The following is a 24,716-nucleotide window of genomic DNA, read 5'->3' on the forward strand; positions in this document are numbered from 1 at the left end:
TTTAGTCAGTATCTTCTTAACTCTTATTTTTCTTAAAACTACATTGTTGTTTAACTTCTTATGGCTGCAGGGGCAGTATTGAGTAGCTTGGATGAAAGGTACACAGAGGTGCCCAGAGTAAACTGCCTGCTCCTCAGTCCCAGTTGCTAATATATGCATACTATTATTAGTATTGGATAGAAAACACTCTGAAGTTTCTAAAACTGTTTGAATGATGTCTGTGAGTATAACAGAACTCATATGGCAGGCAAAAACCTGAGAAGAAATCCAAACAGGAAGTGGGAAATCTGAGGTTGGTCGATTTTCAACCCAGCCCCCATTGAATACACAGTGGGATATGGATAAAGTTGCACTTCCTAGGGCTTCCACTAGATGTCAACCGTCATTATAAACTTGAATAAGGCTTCTACTGTGTTGTGGAGCCGGATGGGAGCTCTTTGAGTCAGTGGTCTGGCAGAGAGCCAGGTCCTGGTCACACGCATTTCACATGATATAGCGACCTGTCTTCCATGGCTTCTCTACAGACATAGGAGTTCTCCGGTTGGAACTTTATTGAAGATTTATGATAACAAAATCCTAATGATTGATTCTATACTTAGTTTGACAAGTTTCTTCGACCTGTAATATAAGTTTCGTCCGACGTTCGGCTGGACCTGCACGAGCGTTTGGATTTGTGTACTAAACGCGCTAACAAAACTATCTACTTGGACATAAATAATGGACATTATCAAACAAATCAAGCATTTATTGTGGAACTAGGATTCCTGGGAGTGCATTCTGATGAAGATCGTCAAAGGTAAGGGAATATTTATAATGTGATTTCTGATTTCTGTTGACTCCAACATGGCAGATAATCTGAGCGCCATCTCAGATTATTGCATGTTTTTTTTCCCGTAAAGTTTTTTTAAAATCTGACACAGCGGTTGCATTAAGAAGAGGTATATCTATATTTCCATGTCTAACAGTTGTATTTATCAACATTTACAATGAGAATTTCTGTAAAATGATGTGGCTCTCTGCAATATCACCGGATGTTTTTGGAACTAGTGAACGTAACGCGGCAATGTATACTGAGATTCATATAAATATGAATTTTATCAAACAAAACATACATGTATTGTGTAACATGAAGTCCTATGAGTGTAAACTAATGAAGATCATCAAAGGTTAGTGATTAACCTTATCTCTCTTTGTGCCTTTTGTGACTCCTCTCTTTGGCTGGAATTTTTCTGTGAGTTGGTGGTAACCTAACAATCGTTTGTGGTGCTTTCGCTGTAAAGCCTATTTGAAATCGGACACTGTGGTGGGATTAACAACAATATTACCTTTAAAACTGTATAAAATGCATGTGTGTTTGAGGAATTTTAATTATGAGATTTCTGTAGTTTTGCATGTGGCGCCCTGCACTTTCACTGGCTGTTGTCATATCGGTGCTGTTAACGGGATTGCAGCCCTAAGAATTTTAAGTGCTTGTAAGTAAGCATTTAACAGTACTTGTATTCGGTGCATGTGACAAATAACATTTGATGATTTGATTTGTGTACATTTATGCAAATCCACTCGACACTGGTACCTTGAAAGGGAGGATACTGTGTGTGGCAGAAACACAAATTCAGATACACACTTGATTTATGTATTTGTAGACTTGTAGCGTCTAGTCAGACTAGAGCTTACTGTATCTTTCACTGTCACTGATTGCTCTTCTTTGAAATCATGTTGTTGACTGCATATTGTAATTCCACATTACGCATAAAGAGGGATGATATGACAGTAGTAAAAAAATATATACTGGCAATAGTTGACAAAGACTTGCACCATGCAGTGCAGTACTGTATTGTATATTCCGATACCTTGCAAATGGTATGTTCAAATAATATAAAATTCTCATCAGGGAAAACATCGGAAATGGTCGTAAATGTCATTACCTGAGTGAGTCACCAGATCTGAGTCAAAATGGATACCCATGGCATAAATTTCTATAAGTCTAGCACAGAGTATAGTGCAACTGATAGTTGAGATTTGTGCTTTCTGCCGTTGTTGATATAAACTTCAATATACCCCTCATATGTCTACAGCTAATGTATTGGAGGGCAGCTCATTTATTAATACCATGCACCAGGGAGCTGATAGGAACATGCTTTTCAGCGACTGCAGCAGTGCTAGGGAACAACTCAAAGAAAGTCCTGGCAAATTGCTTTACCGGGTTTTAGCCTAGTATAAACAGCACCATCAGGTAGTTACCATGACAATCATTCAATCAGTATTTATATTCACAGTATATAACATTCTCCGAGCCAAGTAAAAACAGCTTTGAGAAATGAAAGCCCAGTGGCCTCACATAGTGTACACCAGGGATCATTAACTAGATTCAGCCACAGGGGGCGGAACATACACTACCATTCAACAGTTTGGGGTCACTTAGAAATGTCCATGTTTCTGAAAAAAAAATTGTCCATTAAAATAACATCAAATTGATCAGAAATACAGTGTAGACATTGTTAATGTTGTAAATGACTATTGTAGCTGGAAACAGCAGATTTTTTTATGGAATATCTACATAGGCGTACAGAGGCCCATTATCAGCAACCATCACTCATGTGTTCCAATTACACATTGTGTTAACTAATCAAAGTTGATCAATTTAAAAGGCTAATTGATCAGTAGAAAACCCTTTTGCAATTATGTTTGCACAGCTGAAAACTGTTGTGTGATTAAAGAAGCAATAAAACTGGCCTTCTTTAGACTAATAAAGGCTATTCCAGGCGAGAAATTGCAAAGAAACTGAAGATCTCGTACAACGCTGTGTACTATTCCCTTCACAGAACAAACTGGCTCTAACCAGGATAGAAAGAGGACTGGGAGGCCCCAGTGCACAACTGAGCAAGAGGACAAGTACATTAGAGTGTCTAGTTTGAGAAACAGATGCCTCGCAAGTCCTCAACTGGCAGCTTCATTAAATAGTACCCGCAAAACACCAGTCTCAACATCAACAGTGATGAGGTGACTCCGGGATGCTGACCTTCTAGAGGCATAAGAGGCATAAGATCTCTGAAGAGAGGTAGAGGCGCTGAGTACAGCTGAGCGGCCAATTGTAATTTCCTCTCACACTAATTGGCCATATTCTCCGAAAGTCTATAAAGTTGAGTCACCCTCTGTGGCGGCACTAGCTCCGACAGGCAACTCTTTATTTACTGCCATTGCTAAGAGCAGGAGAGAGAGTAAGCAATCACCTGCAGGGCAGAGTTATGATGCTTGTTTTCCCGCCGTTCCGTCTACATCTTAAAAAGTGCGATAAATCACATCACACATTTTAACACAGATGGGGTCGGCTCACAAAGCTTTCTTGGAAACTGAGAAACACAGAGACATGCACTGTCAGCACAGAGCATCAAATATTTGTAACAGACATTCAGGTGTTTGCCGCACATTTCTCAGATCCTCCTGCAGATACCAAACAGAATACAGGAAGTAGGAGAGAAACACAGTCAATAACACCATTAATAAAAAATATCCAAGGTAAGAGATTAGTCATTATCCTATGAAGCATTAGTGTCCTAACCAGCGGGCAACATTTGGCATGGGATGTCATAATGTTGTCGTTCTCTGATTGTAAACTGGTTATCTGGTCAAATAGAACCAGGTTTTGCTGTCTTTTTCATGGCATCAATATGCCTGGGAAATACATAATACTTTGTTATCAGGTCAGATAACTAGATTACAACCAGGTTATCTGGACATTTGTCATTTTACAATCATTATGCAACCTGACTATGTAGGGCACTAAAGACGTCGGCCTGACACCATTGCAACCGGTTTTGCCCTCTGGGTATGACTTTGCATAGTAGTATAGTACGGTTAAGGTATTGCATGGATTCAAAAAGTGAACATATGGGTACCCAAACAGGTTCAAAACGATCCACATAGTGTGCTCCTTATCTCTAGACAGATTACTCTCCCTACTTGATATCATAAAAGCGACAAGTTTCAACTCAACCTGCTGTCGCCTATGAAAACTTGGCGGGCGTCTTTAAGGAGTAGCACTTGCTTGTATGAAAGAAGAACCAAACAATGGGATTGGCACATGCGAACCCAGGAGCCAAACTCCAGGTGCATCACTTTATTACCTTCAGAGTCAATTAAAAAATGCTCATCTGAGTTTTGAACAAAGGACATCGATCTCTCTTTCCCATGGCAGGGTGTTTTCAGTGCAGTCAGGCTTTAGGGACAGTCCTAACCTTGGTTTACAACCCCATGATATATGATACTTTGTTCAAGTATCAGACGAGCACAAGATATGGGCTAAAACAAACTTAGCATTTCTGAGGATGAACAGTCAACAGAAGTCAGCACTGTGTCACACTCTTGCATTTCAGTATGCAAGTATCAAGCTCTAGCTGTTATTAAAAAAAAAAGTCATAACACACTATTTTATCATTTCTTCTTAAAACCTACAATGATTACAGCATGGAAACACACTGGTATGTACCTACAAAAATGTGTCATAGAATACAATCATTTCACATTATTGAAAATGACTGACAGATTTTAGTTGTAAACAGCTGTAGCATTAATTTTGAGCATTTTCTGTTTTCAGGTAAAAAGAGAACAAAAGAAAGAACAAAAAGAACAGCCTATATTTTGTTCTGAAGATCCTTTGAAAATATTATGTACACTTTGTCACAAAACATCATTTGAATGACCTTCAAACAGACAAGGCAGTAGCTTGTTCTTCATTGAATCATCCCGTTCAAACAAGCCTTGACTATGAAAAGAAATGAGAAGACGTAAGAAAGTTGAGATGATCTTCATGACTTATCTTAACCATTGCAAAAATCTTCTGAAAAATGTGCTTTCCCTGTTATGTAAAGTGGCAATTGAAGCTTTTATCCAAATACACAAATACACAAGGTAAGCACTGTTTTTTTCTACAATGTCCCAATATGACTCATGTCCATTGTGTGGTATAACATAACTTTTTCAATGCTGCCTTATTCAAATCCACAATTTTTACTTTATGTAAAATAAAAATATATGACAAAAAAAAATCCAAAACATTCAGAATGATATAAGTACCAAGCACCCCATTTTAACCCTTTAACATAAAACTGATGTCTTGATTATTCGTCTTTTGTGTGTGTGTGTGTGTGTGTGTGTGTGCGTGCGTGTGCGTGCATGTGTGTGTGTGTGAGCATGTGTGTGTGTGTACGTCTGCACAAGGGTCAAAGGGCATAAAAAACAAAGGGGTCTGGCCGAGATTTGAAGGCAAAGCTATCCTCTCTCCTTAAGCGAAACCCAGTTTATGAGAGCAAGAACACAGTCAGCATGGAGAGGATGAGAGACGCCAGAGTGTATTTCACACACAAGCAACCAAGGGTAGCTGAGACCACAAAAACACAGACAGAACCACACAAAACACAAAGATTGTCCACAGATATTCACAGTAAAAAAGTGGCAAATAAAAGTTTACACCAAAAAAACAACAACAATTTAGTGTATGACAAACGTAAAGGTCCAGAGGTGCCCAAGACCACACATGAAGACAGCACAAGGAGAGAAGGGGAGGTGGGAGAGAAATAGGAAAAGGGAGAGAGAAAAAAGAGAGATAGAAAATAGGTCAGAAATACAGAAACGCAAGTTCGAAAAGTTCATTGAGACTAAACAAGGGAATAAAAAAGGAAATCCAAGCAAGTTAGAGGATCAAAGTAAAAAATAAATCAATAGCATGTTAGTAGCACAACAAATTACGTGTATCACAGCAAGCAAAGGTGAAAGGTCAGAGAATAGTTAAAGGTGCTGCGTGATGGGAAATATCGACAGAGACACATATATTTCAGCAATATGGCCCGAGGAGGTCGGGTATATGGCCAATATACCACGGCAAAGGGCTGTTCTGAAGCACGACACAACGCGGATTGGCTGGATACAGCCGTGGTATAATATTGGCCATATACTCGACCCCCTTCTGGCCATATTGCTTACAGTGGGGCAAAAAAGTATTTAGTCAGCCACCAATTGTGCAAGTTCTCCCACTTAAAAAGATAAGAGAGGCCTGTAATTGTCATCATAGGTACACTTCAACTATGACAGACAAAACGAGAAAAGAAAATCCAGAAAATCACATTGTAGGATTTTTAATAATGGAGGAATGGTGGAAAATAAGTATTTTGTCACCGACAAACAAGCAAGATTTCTGTCTCTCACAGACCTGTAACTTCTTCTTTAAGAGGCTCCTCTGTCCTCCACTCGTTACCTGTATTAATGGCACCTGTTTGAACTTGTTATCAGTATAAAAGACACCTGTCCACAACCTCAAACAGTCACACTCCAAACTCCACTATGGCCAAGACCAAAGAGCTGTCAAAGGACACCAGAAACAAAATTGTAGACCTGTACCAGGCTGGGAAGACTGAATATATAATAGGTAAGCAGCTTGGTTTGAAGAAATCAACTGTGGGAGCAATTATTAGGAAATGGAAGACATCAAGACCACTGATAATCTCCCTCGATCTGGGGCTCCACGCAAGATCTCACACCGTGGGGTCAAAATGATCACAAAAACGGTGAGCAAAAATCCCAGAACCACACGGGGGGACCTAGTGAATGACCTGCAGAGAGCTGGGACCAAAGTAACAAAGCCTACCATCAGTAACACACTACACCGCCAGGGACTCAAATCTTGCAGTGCCAGATGTGTCCCCCTGCTTAAGTCAGTACATGTCCAGGCCCGTCTGAAGTTTGCTAGAGAGCATTTGGATGATCCAGAAGAAGATTGGGAGAATGTCATATGGTCAGATGAAACCAAAATATAACTTTTTGGTAAAAACTCAACTCGTCGTGTTTGGAGGACAAAGAATAGTGAGTTGCATCCAAAGAACACCATACCTACTGTGAAGCATGGGGGTGGAACGACAGGACGACTGATCCGTGTAAAGGAAAGAATGAATGGGGCCATGTATCGTGAGATTTTGAGTGAAAACCTCCTTCCATCAGCAAGGGCATTGAAGATGAAATGTGGCTGGGTCTTTCAGCATGACAATGATCCCAAACACACCGCCCGGGCAACGAAGGAGTGGCTTCGTAAGAAGCATTTCAAGGTCCTGGAGTGGCCTAGCCAGTCTCCAGATCTCAACCCCATAGAAAATCTTTGGAGGGAGTTGAAAGTCTGTGTTGCCCAGCAACAGCCCCAAAACATCACTGCTCTAGAGGAGATCTGCATGGAGGAATGGGCCAAAATACCAGCAACAGTGTGTGAGAACCTTTTGAAGACTTCAGAAAACGTTTGACCTCTGTCATTGCCAACAAAAGGTATATAACAAAGTATTGAGATAAACTTTTGTTATCGACCAAATACTTATTTTCCACCATAATTTGCAAATAAATTAATTAAAAATCCTACAATGTGATTTTCTGGATTTATTTTCTCATTTTGTCTGTCATAGTTGAAGTGTACCTATGATGAAAATTACAGGCCTCTCATCTTTTTAAGTGGGAGAACTTGCACAATTGGTGGCTGACTAAATACTTTTTTGCCCCACTGTATACTACACACTCCCAAAGTGCCTTATTGCAATTATGAACTGGTTACCAAGATAATTAGAACAGTAAACAAGTAATTTTGTGTCATACCCGTGGTAGATTGTCAGATATACCACAGCTTTCAGCCAATCAGCATCCAGGACCCAAACTACCCGGTTTATAATAACACTTATAGGACATTCTCCCTGGTTAATTAACAACAGGTGTGTTCTCACAACAATTACAGTACAGATCATACTGTTTGTATAATTTAAACAATGGGCAAGCCCCTGGATGTGAGAGCACATCAAGGATAGAGTAATTAAATCAAATTCTCCATGCGGAAGAGTTGCCCAAGCAAAACACACATTCAAAAATAAAAACTGGTTACAATGTCAAGGCGATATCAAATGGCATGTGAAATGGATTAATGGGTCATGTTACTAAAACTGCAAAAGTGAATTGCTTTTTAATAGCGTTACTCCATGTCAACCTTAGCCAGGGAGATTTGGATTGGTCAATTTAGGACTCCAGTGACACTTGCACGCTCAGTATTGAGCACGCTCAAAATATCAATCCTTCCAGGAGACGTGAAAACAAGTGGGTCAGTATTTTCTTTATTCAACCTTACCTTGTTTTTAACTTGACCTGCACTGAGGAACATCGATTGAAGTTTACTTTTTAGGAATATATATATATATATATACAGACAGTACCAGTCAAAAGTTTGGATACGCCTACAAGAGTTCAAGGATTTTTCTTTATTTTTACAATTTTCTAGAGAGTGTGCAAAGCTGTCATCACGGCAAAGCGTCGCTACTTTGAAAAATCTCAAATACAAAATACATTCTGAGTTGCTTAACATTTTGTTGGTTACTACATGATTCCATATGTGTTATTTAATAGATTTGATGTCTTCACTATTATTCTACAATGTAATAAAGACAAAAAATAAAGAAAAACCCTTGAATGAGTAGGTGTGTTCAAACTTTTGACTGGAACTGTATGAAGAGGATAAAGTAAACAAAAATAGTAAACTTCATATCATATGCACTCACTTATATTTATTTAGCTAATAAGTTGCATAGCCAAAATATAACACAGAGCGAGTCTGGATTTATGACATAGCAGCTGTTTTCGGTCACATTTACCAATAACAGCTGTGGACCTTACGTCAGTGCAGATGTTTAGCTTAAAATATACCCCCCCTTTTTTTTCCCTCAAAGACCCACACGCTTCGCATAAAAACAACTGGCACTGGCATTAGCACTGCAACACATGTAGTGGCAAAATAACTCAAATGTAATAAAGAAGTACATAAAAAGGGAACTTGGACGGTGTCCGTGAACCTGCTCTGGCGGAATAATGAGTGATCCAAACCTCCCACTGCTACAGTATATGGATGGTTCCCACAAAGTGCGTGAAAAAGCCGGTCCCTGTGCCATGCACTGGCAGATAGATGCCTGTTAGGTCTCAAGTAAAGCATTAACACATTAATCCTATTGAAGCGTCACCATGCAAGACTGGAGGCTGCATCCCCACGGAGGCTGCATCCCCACGGAGCCAAGGCACATATTCAGGTCAGTAAATACAGCAGTGAGCCTGAACTGAGACCCATTAAACCTGGCGTTGAAATAGAAAGACAGACAGAAAAAGAAAAAAGGAGAAAAAGAAAGAGATAGAGGAGAGCAAGATGGAGAGACACTGACTTTTGATCCTCTTCCATTGAAACATCAAAAAAGCCAGAGAGAGAGAGTGTGCATGAGATAAATTGAAGAGAGAGGAAGCATGGAAGATGGGGAAAAAGAGAGCTCAAAAGAGATAGAGGGAGCTACCAATAGAGGCATAAGAAAGAGAAAAAGACAGAAGGGCGGTGGAAAAGTAAGAGAGACAAAAACATATAGATGAAGAGAAAGAGATAAATAGAAAGAGACAGGTTCCAAGCTCAGGTTTGGTCAGTGGGGAGGCAACCCAAGTTCAAATGCAAACCTCTCAGGCCACAACACTGTCAACAGAGCATCAGCTGACCGTGACCACCGAGGCAGGGGCATCGCTATGGACTTGAAGAGAATGTTCTAGGCCTGACAGATACAATTTGTCCTGACATTATTGCTCACTGAACCTGTGCAGCAGTGTCAGCCAAGACGTTATAGGCCTGCAGAGACCAAAGGACTAATCTCACTCTACAGCAGGGCTGTTCAATTTCCGGTCCTGGAGGCCGAAACACCATTTTTTGTTTCTACTTGGTACTTAATTCCACTCTGGTGCTCCTAGGTCTAAAACAGTCCCTTATTAGATGGAGAGGATGAAAAACAGAAGTGTTTTGGCCTTCCAGGACCCATATTGAACAGCCCTACCCTACGGCAACAAAGACTCACAGTGGGCAAAAATATTCTGCCTAAAACAGTGAGACTAAAATGCTGACCACACCGTTCGTGTTGTGCGCGCAAGAGTTGCGAAAATAATGTCACATATATATGTTATTAAACCATTTCATCCAGACTGCTTGCGTGCGTCAACGAGCATCTGCGTAGCCAGGTGCTAAGTCCCGCCTCGCCCATCTCCTGCAAGTCCGGCCTCTCCCATCTCCTCATTGGTTTTTAGGAGCATATACCCAGGTGGGTGATTGAAAGCTAAGCTGAGATACTCCTTAAAGTTGGTTGCCAACTGGCATATAAAGTCCACAGAAGAAGAAGAAGAAGACTAAGACTGAAGGAGGAGAGAATACTAGAAACTAACTAGGTTTCCCTTTTATCTGCGGATTCATTGTCAGAGTAGAGAACACTTGATTTTGTGTGACTCAAAATTGAGATCCAGGAAAAAAAGGACCTTGTGCATTTCAGGTAAAATAACAATCCAATGTTTAATTATATCCCAGGACAAATTAGCTAGCAATACCAAGCTAGCTAGCGAGCTAAATGTCCATGAATGTGTTTCGACCTGTCTCCAAATTAATATAGTTGGTTCAGAATTGGTTTTGATATATCAACCTGATCGTATATGGTGTGGATGGACAAAATCAACATGCGTACAGACGCACTTGCGTGCCCGGTGTAGTCAGCATGTAACTGCCACAGTCTTTGTTCAATTCTTACCTTATCACTCCAAAGCTTTGTGCAATGGTGGGAAAAGTGTTTCCAGATTAATAAATATGATCGCTGAGGTAGCCCTGACAGAAGAGGACTCTGCTACTCTGTTCTTTATCTGTCTAACTTTTGTCTTTTTCCCACCTTCTTTTGGGATGAACAACATGATGAGGGTGTGTCGATTACAACTCCACCTTCAAATCAAGAACGAATGAAAATATCATCCAGCAGAAAGGTTCAAACCAATCAATTACCCCAACAGGTTATCCCAACATATCAGGGCAGAGGAATGATGTCTACATCTGTGTCAGCACTACGGTTGTCTCAAGACCTGACTAGAAGTCCATTTGGGTGAAGGACTGGAGGAATAAACATAGATACATCTGGTCACGGTGGCAATGTTTCTGTTGGCAGTGTGTGTGTCGTTGACGTGCAGGGTGGGGGGGCAGTACCTGGGATGGCGGTAGGCTCTGCTGCAGTCCTAAAGGAGATGGTGCCGGGCTGGGACTTGCCCTGCTGGTTCTCGGCCACCACGTAGACTTCATACTCCGTGTTCCAGTCCAGACTGCTCAGCACCACGTACTCACTGCCATGGGGCAGACGGATCTCCGGCTTCCAGTCCGAAACGTGCTTCTAGGGAGGGTCGCAGAAAAGGGGGGGTGAAACACTCAGTTTTGCTAAACTGAAATCATCACAGTACAAACAGGGGAGATACGTAATAAATAATCATATTTTTGGGGAAAACCAGGAAGCAAAGCGGTATACACAGCGTTACCTCCTTGTCCTGTCATACTCACAGCCCTGTATCTGATCAGGTAATGTTTGATGGGCGAGCCCCCATCGTCCTGCTTGATCCAGTTGACCTTGAGGGCGTTGCCCATGGTCTGCAGCTTGCCCTCCAGCTTAGGGGGACTGGGCTCCCCTAAACGGGACATAGCGGGACACAGCGGTCAGTCAGTTACCATGGCATCGACCTACATGCTCAGCTCAGTCTCCTGCCCTAGGCCCTTAATGCAGGTGGCATGGCTGAATGCATCTGTCCCTCATCAAAGCCCATTGTCGGAGAACCAACACACGTTCCCACTCTGCCCCATCGCTTCAGGAGCCCAAACCACTGTGGGATACGCACTTATTGTCAATCCCTTTACTCTGGTTTTTCTGTATTTACTGCTTTAAATGTCGTACATCTAGAGGACAAATGGATTGTCTTTATAGTGGCAGTGGATGTTACAAGACGATACAATTAAGTTTTGTCCCTCATAGACTCAAGGGCGGTTTTATGACAGAGGGACAGTGAGGGCCGTGGGTAGTGGGGTGAGGGTAATGGGGTGAGCTGATGGGAATATGTAATTCTCCTTCAGGTGCAGCTCGTTATCTGGCCTCTCCTCCAGACTAATGACAGGGACACAGGCTAATTATCCTCCTCATCTTGATTAGACATGTTACTCTATTACATTTAACAACATAATCATGATCTGCTGGGAAGGGAGGGTTGGTGTGTTCCAGCACGTGTACAGAGTGCCTGTGTTCGTGTCTAATGATGTTAGCGTTCAAATTTACAGCCGTGTCACCTCAGTCAAAGAGAGTTTAGGGAGGAGACTTCAATCACCATAACTCATTCATCATGGGCACATTGGTTAGCGGTGTGAATATGCTATTAAAATAACTCACAGAATGTTACATACAGCTCCAGTATTCTACTCCCCACTATCACTAACCGCCCAAAAGGTGGTATCAGGTTTCAATTGGCTGCGGCAGCACATCTGCAATGTACACGGAGTTGCTTGTTTTTTGCTGAGATCAGAGGATATTATTTACTGTCCCATTTGTATGTATTCTTTTCTGACATTTTGCAGTCAGACACCCTGACCTTAGGTCACAACTGGTACAAGTTTTGAAGCTCAGTGCCAATCTTGAGGGAGCATTGTTGCCCATGATCACCCTGATGATATTTAACCACCAATGAACTCTGAGAGCGGATCATTCCCACAGAGGGCAGTGAAAGAGCAGTTGACAACAGAAATGGTTCCAGGCATTCTGAAAGAAACCTATGGAAGTGCAGGAGGGAATATTAATGTTGGACTTTCAATTATACTTCAGCATGGAAGTCTGTTTGGACCACCTCCTTTGACTTCAGCCAAAATAAGGTAAGAAAAACAAGAAATCATAGGGTTAAAGACAGACAGTTGAAACCTGCTCCACTTTTGCCCACCCGATCAAGTGGATCTTGGCCTAAAGCTCCCTGACTTCAACCTGACTGAATCCTATGATGATTGGATTGTATTTTTCCATTTTTATCCTCTACTCTGGCCCTGAAAAGCTGAGTACTTTCTTTCATTTTTATTTAAATTGAGTTACATCTTAATCAATGACACTTGAAACATTAATTGCAGGGATTACACAATTAGTCAATTAGGCATGCGTGAAGGCACTTGTTCTTGATCTCAGATTTTCTGATTACATTCTCTTGAAAATGCATTAGAATAAATAGTCTTGGAGTAAGCATGATATGATGCCAGAATTAAAATAAACAGGGTTAGTGATAAGAAAAAGTGGCATGTACAGAGAGTTAAATTCATTGTTTATCCAGTCATGCGCATCATTCCCAGTTAGGTGAGGTTTTTCCAAATGCTAAGAAGAAAGAAGAGCCATTAAGGTTATACATGAATTAGAGATATTAACAAAAACATGCTCTTTCATGCAAACACCATATTTGATTCAATATGTAGTGATTCGGGGAGATTTTGAAGTATCAATTTGTGATAGTCGCATGATCATGCCCATTTTCATCTGATGCAACAATAACTCAACCTTTGTATTGGTCTCCCTAAATAAATACTGTACAGATAGCATTACTTTAAGTGTGTCTGCACAGTAGTGCATACATACATCATATCAATTTCTGAACGTTACATTAGACAAAAAGGTTATATTTGTCAGATCCTTTACTCTAACAGACATGAACTGACACGGTTAAAGGCAATTATGTTCTGGAGTAAATAAAACTTGAGCTACCTTCACTGAATCATCTAAATTCTTATTCGCTTTTTCAGCTCCTTTAAAGACATCCCCGCATGTGTGAACAAATGAGCTTATTGATAGGTTTGTTGTGCCCAAATGCAATGGAAAGATTATTGTCACACCAGATGGGTTAAAGAACTCATGAATTGTAAACGGGACTGTAAGTTTTCAGTCTGTATCAATACATGTGAATAACATAGAGGCACTCTGGAAGACAAACACAGACAGACAGACAGGACATACTGTACATGCAGACAGGCCAGAACTTCCTGTCTGGTGAGATAGTAGAAAAGAAACAAGGAAGTTGGAGGAAAGAGGAGTGAACTTGCATGCATGCAGTAATGTGGGGTGAATACCACTGTTAGTCTGTCCAGAAAAGCATTCTGGGAGACAGAGTTTGAAAAGGAATTAACTCCATGGATGAGTAGGTCAATGAGAGTGCGATGCAGTTGCTATAGGTGATGGCTTCAAAAAAAGTGCCTTAAAAACATGTTCTGTTTGCATATGATAGCCATTGGAGGCACCAAAAAAGAAAACTCTAGAAAATACATCAGGGTTAGAGGTCAACCATTTGCTTATCTTCAACTTCATTATGTAATGCTCACTGATAGCTATATAGCAGCATATTTAATATATTATGTGATGTATAGCTTTTAAGAAGGCAAAGAGGGAAATATACACCTCTCATAAAAATGTGAATTATACCCTCTCTTTTAGTGGGATACCAAGTGAGCATACACAAATCTACATACAATTGTAGCAATATGATTGGATAGAATGCAGGTTGACCTAAGGTCAAAATCTATTCAATGGTTGCTCTCTATTGTTCTATCAAAGTAGATTATTTTAGCTTAAAATCTCAAATCTAGTTTCCCACTGCTGCTTGTTGATATAATACGAATTGACCAAAATTACCTTCTGTTCACCAACGAAGACGACATCATCAGCACCATGCAAGAGCCACATGACAAAGTCATATGATACGCAGGCACATGATTGGTTGAAAGGAAAGTGGAGGGGGGTCACATGGAAAATACAAAACATTTTTAAATTATGTAAACATGGGTAAGGTACAAAACAATAAGACAGTTAAAGACAAAATGATACAAAACAGAAACACAAATGACAAAAATAAATACATAAGTTCACAATAGAACTTCTTTACACATCAAATAGACATAGAAAACATGTACAGCAACTAGATACATGAAGCATTTTAAGACATCCAGTTTCGGGTTTTCAGTGTATTGAATAGATATGTCATGACCAGGAATAAGCAGGCTCATATATGCAGGTAAGATATGTCACTGTAATGTTTTTGTGTGAACTAGATGCCAATTCCATCAAATGCTGTCCGTCCAAATTTGCCTCATGCATCTTTCTTTGAAACAGTATTTCCTCTGGACTGGAATTCATGTGAATATACATTTTTCATACTCTATTTCTACACAAACAAAATAATGGCTTTATATGAGACTGTAGCATATATTTAGGAAAACTCTTGACCTTAAAGCGTCTTCATAGAACCTTGTTTTCTATGTACATTGTACATTTAGGCTCCAACCAAGTTGTGTAAAAAAAAGGAAACCAGAGGAAACTCTGCAGTATTGACAATACTGATTGACAAAGCACATTGTCAAATGTCATATGTGCAACTAAATATGGTATATGACAACAATATGACCACATTTGCGGGTGGGGGGTTGATCAGCAACAGAGGAGATAGCTAAATGGGGGGTGGGGGATCAGCAACAGAGGAGATAGCTAAATGGGGGGGATCAGCAACAGATGAGATAGCTAAATGGGGGGGGATCAGCAACAGATGAGATAGCTAAATGGGGGGGGATCAGCAACAGATGAGATAGCTAAATGGAGGGGGGATCAGCAACAGATGAGATAGCTAAATTGGGGGGGATCAGCAACAGATGAGATAGTTAAATGGGGGGGGGGGATCAGCAACAGAGGAGATAGCTAAATGGGGGGGATCAGCAACAGATGAGATAGCTAAATGGGGGGGGGATCAGCAACAGATGAGATAGCTAAATGCAGGGGGGATCAGCAACAGATGAGATAGCTAAATTGGGGGGGATCAGCAACAGATGAGATAGCTAAATGGGGGGATCAGCAACAGAGGAGATAGCTAAATGGGGGGGGATCAGCAACAGAGGAGATAGCTAAATGGGGGGGGATCAGCAACAGAGGAGTTAGCCAAATGGGGGGGATCAGCAACAGAGGAGATAGCTAAATGGGGGGGGATCAGCAACAGAGGAGATAGCTAAATGAGATAGCTGAAGTCCTCACACATTGTAGGACTTCAGGGTACATACTGTATCTCTGAGGGCATATTGTCAAAATGTATGGCCTCGATGTATGAGAACGCAGAATAAACCCATACCATAGTATAAAGTCCTATACATTTTAAGAAATAATGTATATATGTTCATTGAGGAAATAAACATGAATCACAGCAACACTGAGTGGACTCTGAACCTTGTTTAATGAATTATAAACATCATTAGACATGCAACATACTTACTCCAATTACCTGGTATCAAATGCATATAAAGAACGCACACTTGTTAACACACCTGAAGCCTTGAGGAAAAATCCCTCATGCCATTTTTCACATGTAGCTAACTAGAATACTAATCACACGTGAAGGCAATCAGTATTGAATAATGACTGATTTGTTAATATTAGTTACATAGAGCCTATAAGCTCAACAACTTATCATTCTACAGGTGAGTCAAAATCTAATTAGTAACTAATAGACCAGTGTTATTATACAGCTGTTATATGATGTATATTGGTCAGCCTGGTACATGACCTACAAAATAGTTCCTCAGGCTTACTTATATTTTTCACAGTAGAAAGATACCAGCAATTCAACAAATACATAGTACACACACACACACACACACACACACACACACACACACACACACACACACACACACACACACACACACACACACACACACACACACACACACACACACACACACACACACACACACACACACACACACACACACACACACACACACACACACACACACACACCCAATGTTGACCCATAGCAGCTTCCTAATTTACAGCCAATCAAATCAGCTATGTTTATCCTAACAATACCTTAGGGAAACCTGATTTACCTTTCCCAAACATGTATGTAGCCTTTACCTCTCCCAAGAGCATGAAACTCACTATCCTGCAAACAAACCACGTTTTCTAATCAATAAAAAATGATCTTATCAGTAACTGTCATCAACAACCATGAGTCTCAGTGACATGATATAAAAGAGCATAGCTTTATCTTATAATAGGAAGTTGCTCATCCATGCATCTCATTCTTTGCCACCAGATAATTTTTATTTTATCCACTCCCCCCTTTCTTCCTTCTCTTTTCATGAGTCACAGGATTTATGTTAGGACAGATTAACATCCCTACTGTTATTGATAAATCTGTTAAAGATACTGGGAAAATTTAAGTCCTGGGCCCAGTTTGCCAAAAGCATCTTAAGGCTAAACTCATCGTAAGAACCTTCATAGGAGCATCGTTAAATCACTGAGTTGTTTCCCAAAAACATCATTATTAACATTGTACTTGAAAATGCTCGTAATCTAACGCCTGCATTAAACCACTCTTAGAACAGCTAAATGCATCATTATATGCTTTTTTTGCCCTGTTATCCTCTCTTTAAAAAAAATCAAAGATCAGTTATCTTTCAGAAATCCCCAGTCTGTCAGAATAATCGTTTTTGTTTTGCTGTCTGTCAAACCAGGCTCCCTTAGACACAAGTACAATATATATACAAAAGTATGTGGACACCTCTTTAATTGAGTGTATTCAGCTATTTCAGTCAAACCCGTTGCTGACAGGTGTATAAAATCAAGCACCTAGCCATGCAATCTCCATAGACAAACATTGGCAGTAGAATGGCCTTACTGAAGAGCTCAGTGACTTTCAACGTGGCACCGTCATAGGATACCACCTTTCCAGCAGGTCAGTTCGTCAAATTTCTGCCCTGCTCGAGTTGGGTCAACTGTAAGTTCTGTTATTGTGAAGTGAAAACATCTAGGAGCAACAACGGCTCAGCCGCAAAGTGGTAGGCCACACAAGCTCAGAGAACGGGACCGTCGAGTACTGAAGCATGTAGTGTGTAAAAATCGTATGTCCTAGGTTGCAACACTCACTACGCAGTTCAAAACATCCTCTGGAAGCAACGTCAGCACAAGAACTGTTCATCAGGAGCTTCAAGAAATGGGTTTCCATGGCCATGCAGGGCACACAAGCCTAAGATCACAATGCGCAATCGGCTGGAGTGGTGTAAAGCTCGCCGCCATTGGACTCTGGGGCAGTGGAAATGTGTTCTTTGGAGTGATTAATCACGCTTCACCATTGCAGTCCGACAGACGAATCTTGGTTTGGCGGATGCCGGGAGCTACCTGCTCGTACGCATAGTGCTAACTGTAAAGTTTGGTGGAGGAGGAATAATGGTCTGGGGCTGTTTTTCATGGTTCGGACTAGGACCGATAGATCAAGTGAAGGGAAATCTTAACAGTACAGCATATAATGACATTTTAGACGATTCTGTGCTTCCAACCTTGTGGCAACAGTTTGGGGAAGGCGCTTTGCTGTTTCAGCATGACAATGCCCCCGTGCACAAAGCGAGGTCCATACAGAAATGGTTTGTCGAGATCTGCGAGCCAGGCATAGGCGCCCAACATCAGTGGCCAACCTCACTAATGCTCTTGAGGCCCTCCAGCAATGTTCCAACATCTGGTGGAAAGCCTTCCAAGAAGAGTGGAGGCTGTTATAGCAGTAAGGGGGGGACCAACTCCATGTTAATGACCATTATTTTGGAATGAGATGTTCGGCGAGCAGGTGTCCAACATAGCTCTGGTCATCTAGTATATATGAAATGCACTCTGTCATGGTTAGCCATGGAACACCCCAAATATTACCTGACGTCACTGTCAATACCATAGCCGCCAGGGGAAAGACAGAAGAGGTCAAGGAAGGGAGCTGCCTACATCTTAGAAGAGTGTTCAGACATAACACCTGGCATAGCCGAGGAGCCACAGATGCACAGACAGGAAGAAAGACAGAGAACGGAATGTACAAAATAAAGAGACTAGCTATATATCTAAAGGGCAGAGAAGCTCTAGGTGTGCTAAAGCTAATGGTGGAGATGTTAGTTAATGGCAGGACGGTAGGGCCCTTCTTTAGACTAATCAGACAACATGCAGCAGTGTTAGCTAATGTTACAGTGATCAATCCTGTAATCAGATGTGTGCTGCATGCTGCACTGCTTCGACATTAAAGAAGAATGTCTGTAAAACCCACTCTAAACTCCTTGAAATCAAACACACGCCAGACTGTGGGGGCCGATACCAAAAGCACAGTGTTTTGTAATACATGCGTTTGGGGTTAACTGAATTCATATCAAGTAGAGGGCAACCTGTTTTAAGTAGAGGGCAACCTGTTTCTTGCTGGCTGAGGTTAGTCAGTGGAACTGTACTAAGGATTGAGGCAGTGAGCAGAGTCAGTGACTGACTGACTGTCTCTCTGTATCACTGACCAACCCTATAACTAATAACAGTACAGCAGTAGCTCCTCGTCTCTAAAGCGGAGCGAGTAGCACTAAGCAGTGTGAAACCAAGCAGGCATAGAGAGGGATATTGGGGGGTAGAGGGAGACACACCGGCATACTCACTAAGGGCTGCACTGGTTGAAGGAATGAAGGTTGGTGTCACTGACGAAACTGCAAGATGGTGAAAACATGGTGAGAGGTGCCCGCGATTCCCCAGAGAGGGCAGTGCAAGTCGTTAGTGTTACAGACGACTGAACATTCTGATGGCAGAGCACCCCCTCGGTACACATCAGTCATCCACTGGCACCAACACACCATAGAGCGTCATATCGACTTTCAGATAAGGCTTATGCTGAGCAGCATGAAACACCTCATGAACAAGAGCACTTCAAAATCATGATGTACAGTACAACATCACATTCACCATAAGAATGTGTCATACCACAACCTGAGATGCTGCTATTATGGAACGTATTTAACTGTGTTTTATCATTCAAATCAGCTGGAATCTACATTGTACTGTAATAAACTGAAGTTTCACACTCATTTAACGTACACTATCATATTCTTATCTAATTGGGAACACCAGCAGGTAGCCCTGTAAATTCTAAATACATATTGACCTCCTCACATTAAAATTCCTAAGAGCAGAAGATGAGTTTCCATAAGCCTGGTTTGAAGCAGGTAGTATAGCTGTTGGTCTGTTTGACAATTATCATTAGAATTGAACCCATTTTATCAACACAAACACAATTCATTCCAACCAAGCTGCTTTCTCAAGATAATCATGAGTCATTACCCACAAGGTAGGTGTTCTTGTAAAAACCACCGATTTGTGCAGACTCATGACAATGAAAAGGTATCATTGGTAGTCAGCTGAAAATAGTTATATGAGAAACTATTCTCTTGTATGATTCAATTAACTGTGAACATCTAAAATATTGTTATTAGTGACAAAAGCATATTGTGTAAGTGAATCATAAAATGGACTATCAATGTACAATACGCCTAATTTACCAGGCTCTATTTGTACACAAGTGAGGGTAGAACTGTCTAAGGGAACCTAAGTTGTTGCTTCAAGTGGGTCAGGCTTTCCTTAGATATACTGTAAATGAGGTGAGGAATGGTATGGCAGACAAAGACATTAAATGATAAAAGCAACACTGCAGCCATTGACAGAACAACTCCAACCAGAGTGAAAGACTTGGTAGAACACTGTCAGTTTAAAAATGAGAAATGTTTTAATTTGAAATTTAATTTGAAAAAAGCATGCCTGCTTTTGACATAATATTTGCAAGAAATGCTCATAAGCCATCGACTTCACAAAGAAGCTTCACACTGCTTGACTGCCTACAATCAGAAATTCAGTTGTTTCACCGGTTAGAATTTGAGTGATAATCCGTCTTGCATGAGCAGGCCAGCAACTATGTCTGGCAAACCGCAGATATTGCAAACCACATATTTGTGGTGACGTCCATTGCAGATAATACATTTTGAGAGAATGCAAAAATGACCTAAAGAAAAATCTTCTCAACCTTTTAATTATTAATAGGGATTCGGTCCGCACAAGCATGCTGGGGAGAGACGGATGCTTAGAGCAGACTGGAAATCATATTTTGGATAGCTACATAATAACCAATAAACATGTTTTTTTTTCACTGTAATTGCATAAAAGCTGCGAGGCAGCCGAGGTATTTATAGCCAGGTTTCCATGGTGCCAGGGCCAAGGCACATCATGTTAGAAGGGTTTCTGAAAAAACAATTCGTTGAAAAATGCCAAGAGACAGGGAGAAGGAGGCTGAGCCATCCCTTAGAAAGGCATACTTACTCTCCGATTACGTCAGATCACCAGCTGGAATGCTGCGTGAGTGTGTTGGGAGCATTTTGTGAGGTAGCTGCTGTTGTATATGTAATTTGAGGCGTGGTTGCTGATGTTAGAACAGTCTCCATAGTTCCTTCCACCACCTCAGCCTCGACCACCATGGCCGGCTTACTGGTGACTTCCTCTACCTACAGAGGTAAAATCGTCATATCCCTTTGCAGGTTCTGTGGACACCTGGCTTACCTCTTATTCTAGTAGGACTTCTATAAGGGTGGTTGTGGACACTATGGACTTCTAATTGTTTTAACTTGAGTCACGGTATTTCAAAAACTAAGACATGTCTTCTGTTCCCAATTGATGGAGACACTGTGTAGAACAATGGCATGACACGGAAATGTACAAGAGAGCATTCACTATGGCCCATCTTGTAAACCCTGAGTACTCCTAACTAGTACTATGACACACACGCCTGCACACACAAACCAATTAAAGGAGATTAATTTAAAACTTGTATAACATAATTATATTAAATATATCTGATCATGTTTTTAAAGTAATTATTTAATTATATGCCATTTAATATAAACAGCTTTTGTTTAGATTTACAAGTTGTCCCTTACACCCTGGAAATACAATAGTACTGTAATACAGTAGTACTCATACAACAACAGAGAAGAGTAAAGTCTATGCCATCCCTGTGCTCCTGGCTAGTCATGCAGGCCCTGAGGAATGTTAAGTGTGTGTTTGGAGTGTTCCAACCATTATCCCACCAATCAGCTCTCCCATCCAGGCAGGTTAGCCTCCAGAATAAAAACAGATGATGGTATCCATCTCCTCCAAACATAACCACATAAGAGAATCAGCATAATTATGAGATATTGTCTTTGTTGCGCTTCTCTGCCTTTGTACTGGGGTCTTATGAGGGGGAAAAATAGGCTTCTCTGTAATGTTGCCTCACACTGTCATGGCTGAGCAGAGATGCAATAAACCCGGTGAATTAGGGATGCCTTAAAGGGATACTTCAGAATTTTGCCCATTTTTGGCAGAGTCAGATTAGCTTGTGGATACCATTTTTATGTCTCGCGTGCAGTTTGAAGGAAGTTGCTGACTAGTGTTAATGCAATTGCTAACTAGCATTAGTGCAATGACTGGAAGTCTATGGTAACTGCTAGCATACTAGTAGATACAATAGACTTCCAGTCATTGGGCTAATGCTAGTTAGCATTGGCTCATGAAACGACCACTTAACTTCCTTCATACTGGATGCAGATTGCCAAAATCCCAAAGTATCCCTTTATGAACGGCAACAAACCCTCAAACCCAACCACGGCTGGATCCTGTCTGTTGCCGACATCTCAGGCTACATTTCAATTGTGCCACATAAACAATGAGTCATCATTGAGAAACTAATGGCACTGAATATTAATATTTCCCTTTGGCTGATAATGCGGCTCAGTTCTTTGTCTTTGTTTGTATACGCTGCTGTATGGGCAATAACACTGTCCAACATGTTGTTATTGCTCATTATGTTCATACGAATTACTGAGTATATGTACAATTGGCTAAGGATTGAGTGGCTATTTGAAGTCAATCAGGGGTCAATCAGTTCACTGTACAAAGGGAGAGGGGACAAGATGCACACGGGAGAAGCAAGTGGCTACAAATGAGCTATGGAACTATGTGATTGCACGGTACATGGTCACTCATGTATTACACACTCAAAGTCTGCTTAGAAACTACAATATGACTAAAACAAACCTGAGTCCACGTTAGAGTAATGAAATGGTATGCCGTCTGGAAATGTTTGAGACAAGAGTTATTGTGTGAGCGTTTTAATTTATTGAAAGCAAATACCAAAATGCCCCAATCAAAGCTTTGAGGAAATGGCCAAGTAGAATTCTTAATTCAAAGAGATAACGAAACAAAGTATGTTTTTTTCAATCTATAAAACATGCAATTGTTAATTAAGTTTTTTACATAAATGTTTAAAATAAATGGATGAAATGAAAACAGTCAAAGAAAAGGATGCAAAGACAGGGAGACGAGAAACTTACTTGTGAAAGTATAGCCTGAGAAGTCCAATTGAACAAAAATAGATGGGTAAAGATGAACAAAATCAGAAGAAACAGAAACAATTAAAACAGAAATGTACAAAAATGGTAGAAGGTGGCTGTCCTGTCACTTCACAACTAAATATGAACCATGATAAACAGTGATAATGGGATAGTTCACTTTGGTAAAGTATACAGTGTCTTCAGAAAGTATTCACACACTTGACATATCTTCACATTTTCAGGTCTTGCCATAGATTTTCAATACGATTTAAGTAAAAACTGTAACCTGGTCACTCAGGAACATTCACTGTCTTCTTGGTTGGCAACTCCAGTTGGCCTTGTGTTTTAGGTTATTGTCCTTCTGAAAGGTGAATTCATCTCCCAGTGTCTGGAGGAAAGCAGACTGAACCAGGTTTTCCTCTAGGATTTTGCCTGTGCTTAGCTCCATTCTGTTTATTTTTTATCCCGAAAAACTTCCCAGTCCTTAACAATTACAACAAAACCCATAAGATGATGCAGCCACCACTATGCTTAAACATATGGAGAGTGGTACTCAGTAATGGGTTGTATTGGATTTGCCCCAAACATAACACTTTGTATTCAGGACAAACCCAACTTTGATGAAAACAGGATGCATGTTTTGGAATATTGTTAATTCTGTAAGGGCTTCCTTCTGTTCACTCTGTCAATTTAAGTTAGTACGTGGAGTACTACAATGTTGTTGATCCAGCCTCAGTTTTCTCCTATTACGGCCATTAAACAAACTGTTTTAATTCACCATTGGCCTCATGGTGAAATCCCTGAGTGGTTTCCTTCCTTTGTATTTACACTGAACAAAAATATAAATGTAACATGTAAGGTGTTTGTCCCATGCTTCATGAGTTGAAATAAAAAAATCACAGAAGTGTTCCATACGCACAAAAAAGGTTCTCTCACATTTTGTGCACAAGTTTGTTTACATCCCTGTTAGTTAGCATTTATCCTTTGCCACGATAATCCATTACCTGTCAGGTAAGGCATATCAAAAAGCTGATTAAACAGCATGATCATTACATGGGGGGGGGGGGGGGGGCTGAGTATTTCTGTCTGTAATAAAGCCCTTTTGTGGGAAAAAATGAATTCAGATTGGCTGTGGGTGGGTGGGTGTATGCCCTCCAAGGCCCATCCACGGCTGCACCCCTGCCCAGTCGTGTGAAATCCATAGATTAGGGCCTAATTCATTTATTTCAAATGACTGATTTCATTATATGAACTGCAACTCAGTAAAATCTTTGAAATTGTTGCATTTATATTTTTGTTCGGTATATTTAACCCTTTACCAGCTAAGTTGACTGAACACATTCTCATCTACAGCAACAAGCTGGGGAATAGTTACAGGGGAGAGGAGGGGCGATGAATGAGCCAATTGTAAGCTGGGGATGGTTAGGTGGTCATGATGGTACGAAGGACAGATTGGGAATTAAGACCAATAAGTGAAATGGCATCTTTAATGACCACAGAGAGTCAGGACAAAAGACACCACCTTACACAGGCCAATCATTGCCCTGGGCATTGGGATATTTTTTTTATTTTCAGACCCGAGGAAAGAGTGCCTCCTACTGGCCCTCCAACAGAATCTGGGGTC

The 24,716-nt window shown here is 40.8% G+C and overlaps 1 protein-coding gene across 22 annotated transcripts in view; it reads right to left on the reverse strand.

Moving 5' to 3' along the window:
• LOC124011985 (neural cell adhesion molecule 1-like) overlaps positions 1–24,716 on the reverse strand; it is a 332,951-nt gene that overhangs the window by 14,109 nt on the left and 294,126 nt on the right. For 6 of the 22 annotated variants that reach the window (XM_046325400.1, XM_046325416.1, XM_046325390.1 and 3 more), the window contains 2 exons: positions 11,399–11,523; positions 11,054–11,234 (listed from right to left, as the gene is read on the reverse strand). In XM_046325400.1, the coding sequence (XP_046181356.1) occupies positions 11,054–11,234; positions 11,399–11,523 (306 nt within the window). Of the gene's footprint in view, positions 1–4,076; positions 5,378–11,053; positions 11,235–11,398; positions 11,524–14,537; positions 14,541–19,327; positions 19,388–22,796; positions 22,833–23,092; positions 23,108–24,716 lie in introns of those variants that run through there. The other 16 variants (XM_046325292.1, XM_046325320.1, XM_046325424.1 and 13 more) reach the window with 12 other exon arrangements.

This window comes from Oncorhynchus gorbuscha, linkage group LG02 (genome assembly GCF_021184085.1).
Source record: "Oncorhynchus gorbuscha isolate QuinsamMale2020 ecotype Even-year linkage group LG02, OgorEven_v1.0, whole genome shotgun sequence".
Lineage (NCBI taxonomy): Eukaryota > Metazoa > Chordata > Actinopteri > Salmoniformes > Salmonidae > Oncorhynchus > Oncorhynchus gorbuscha.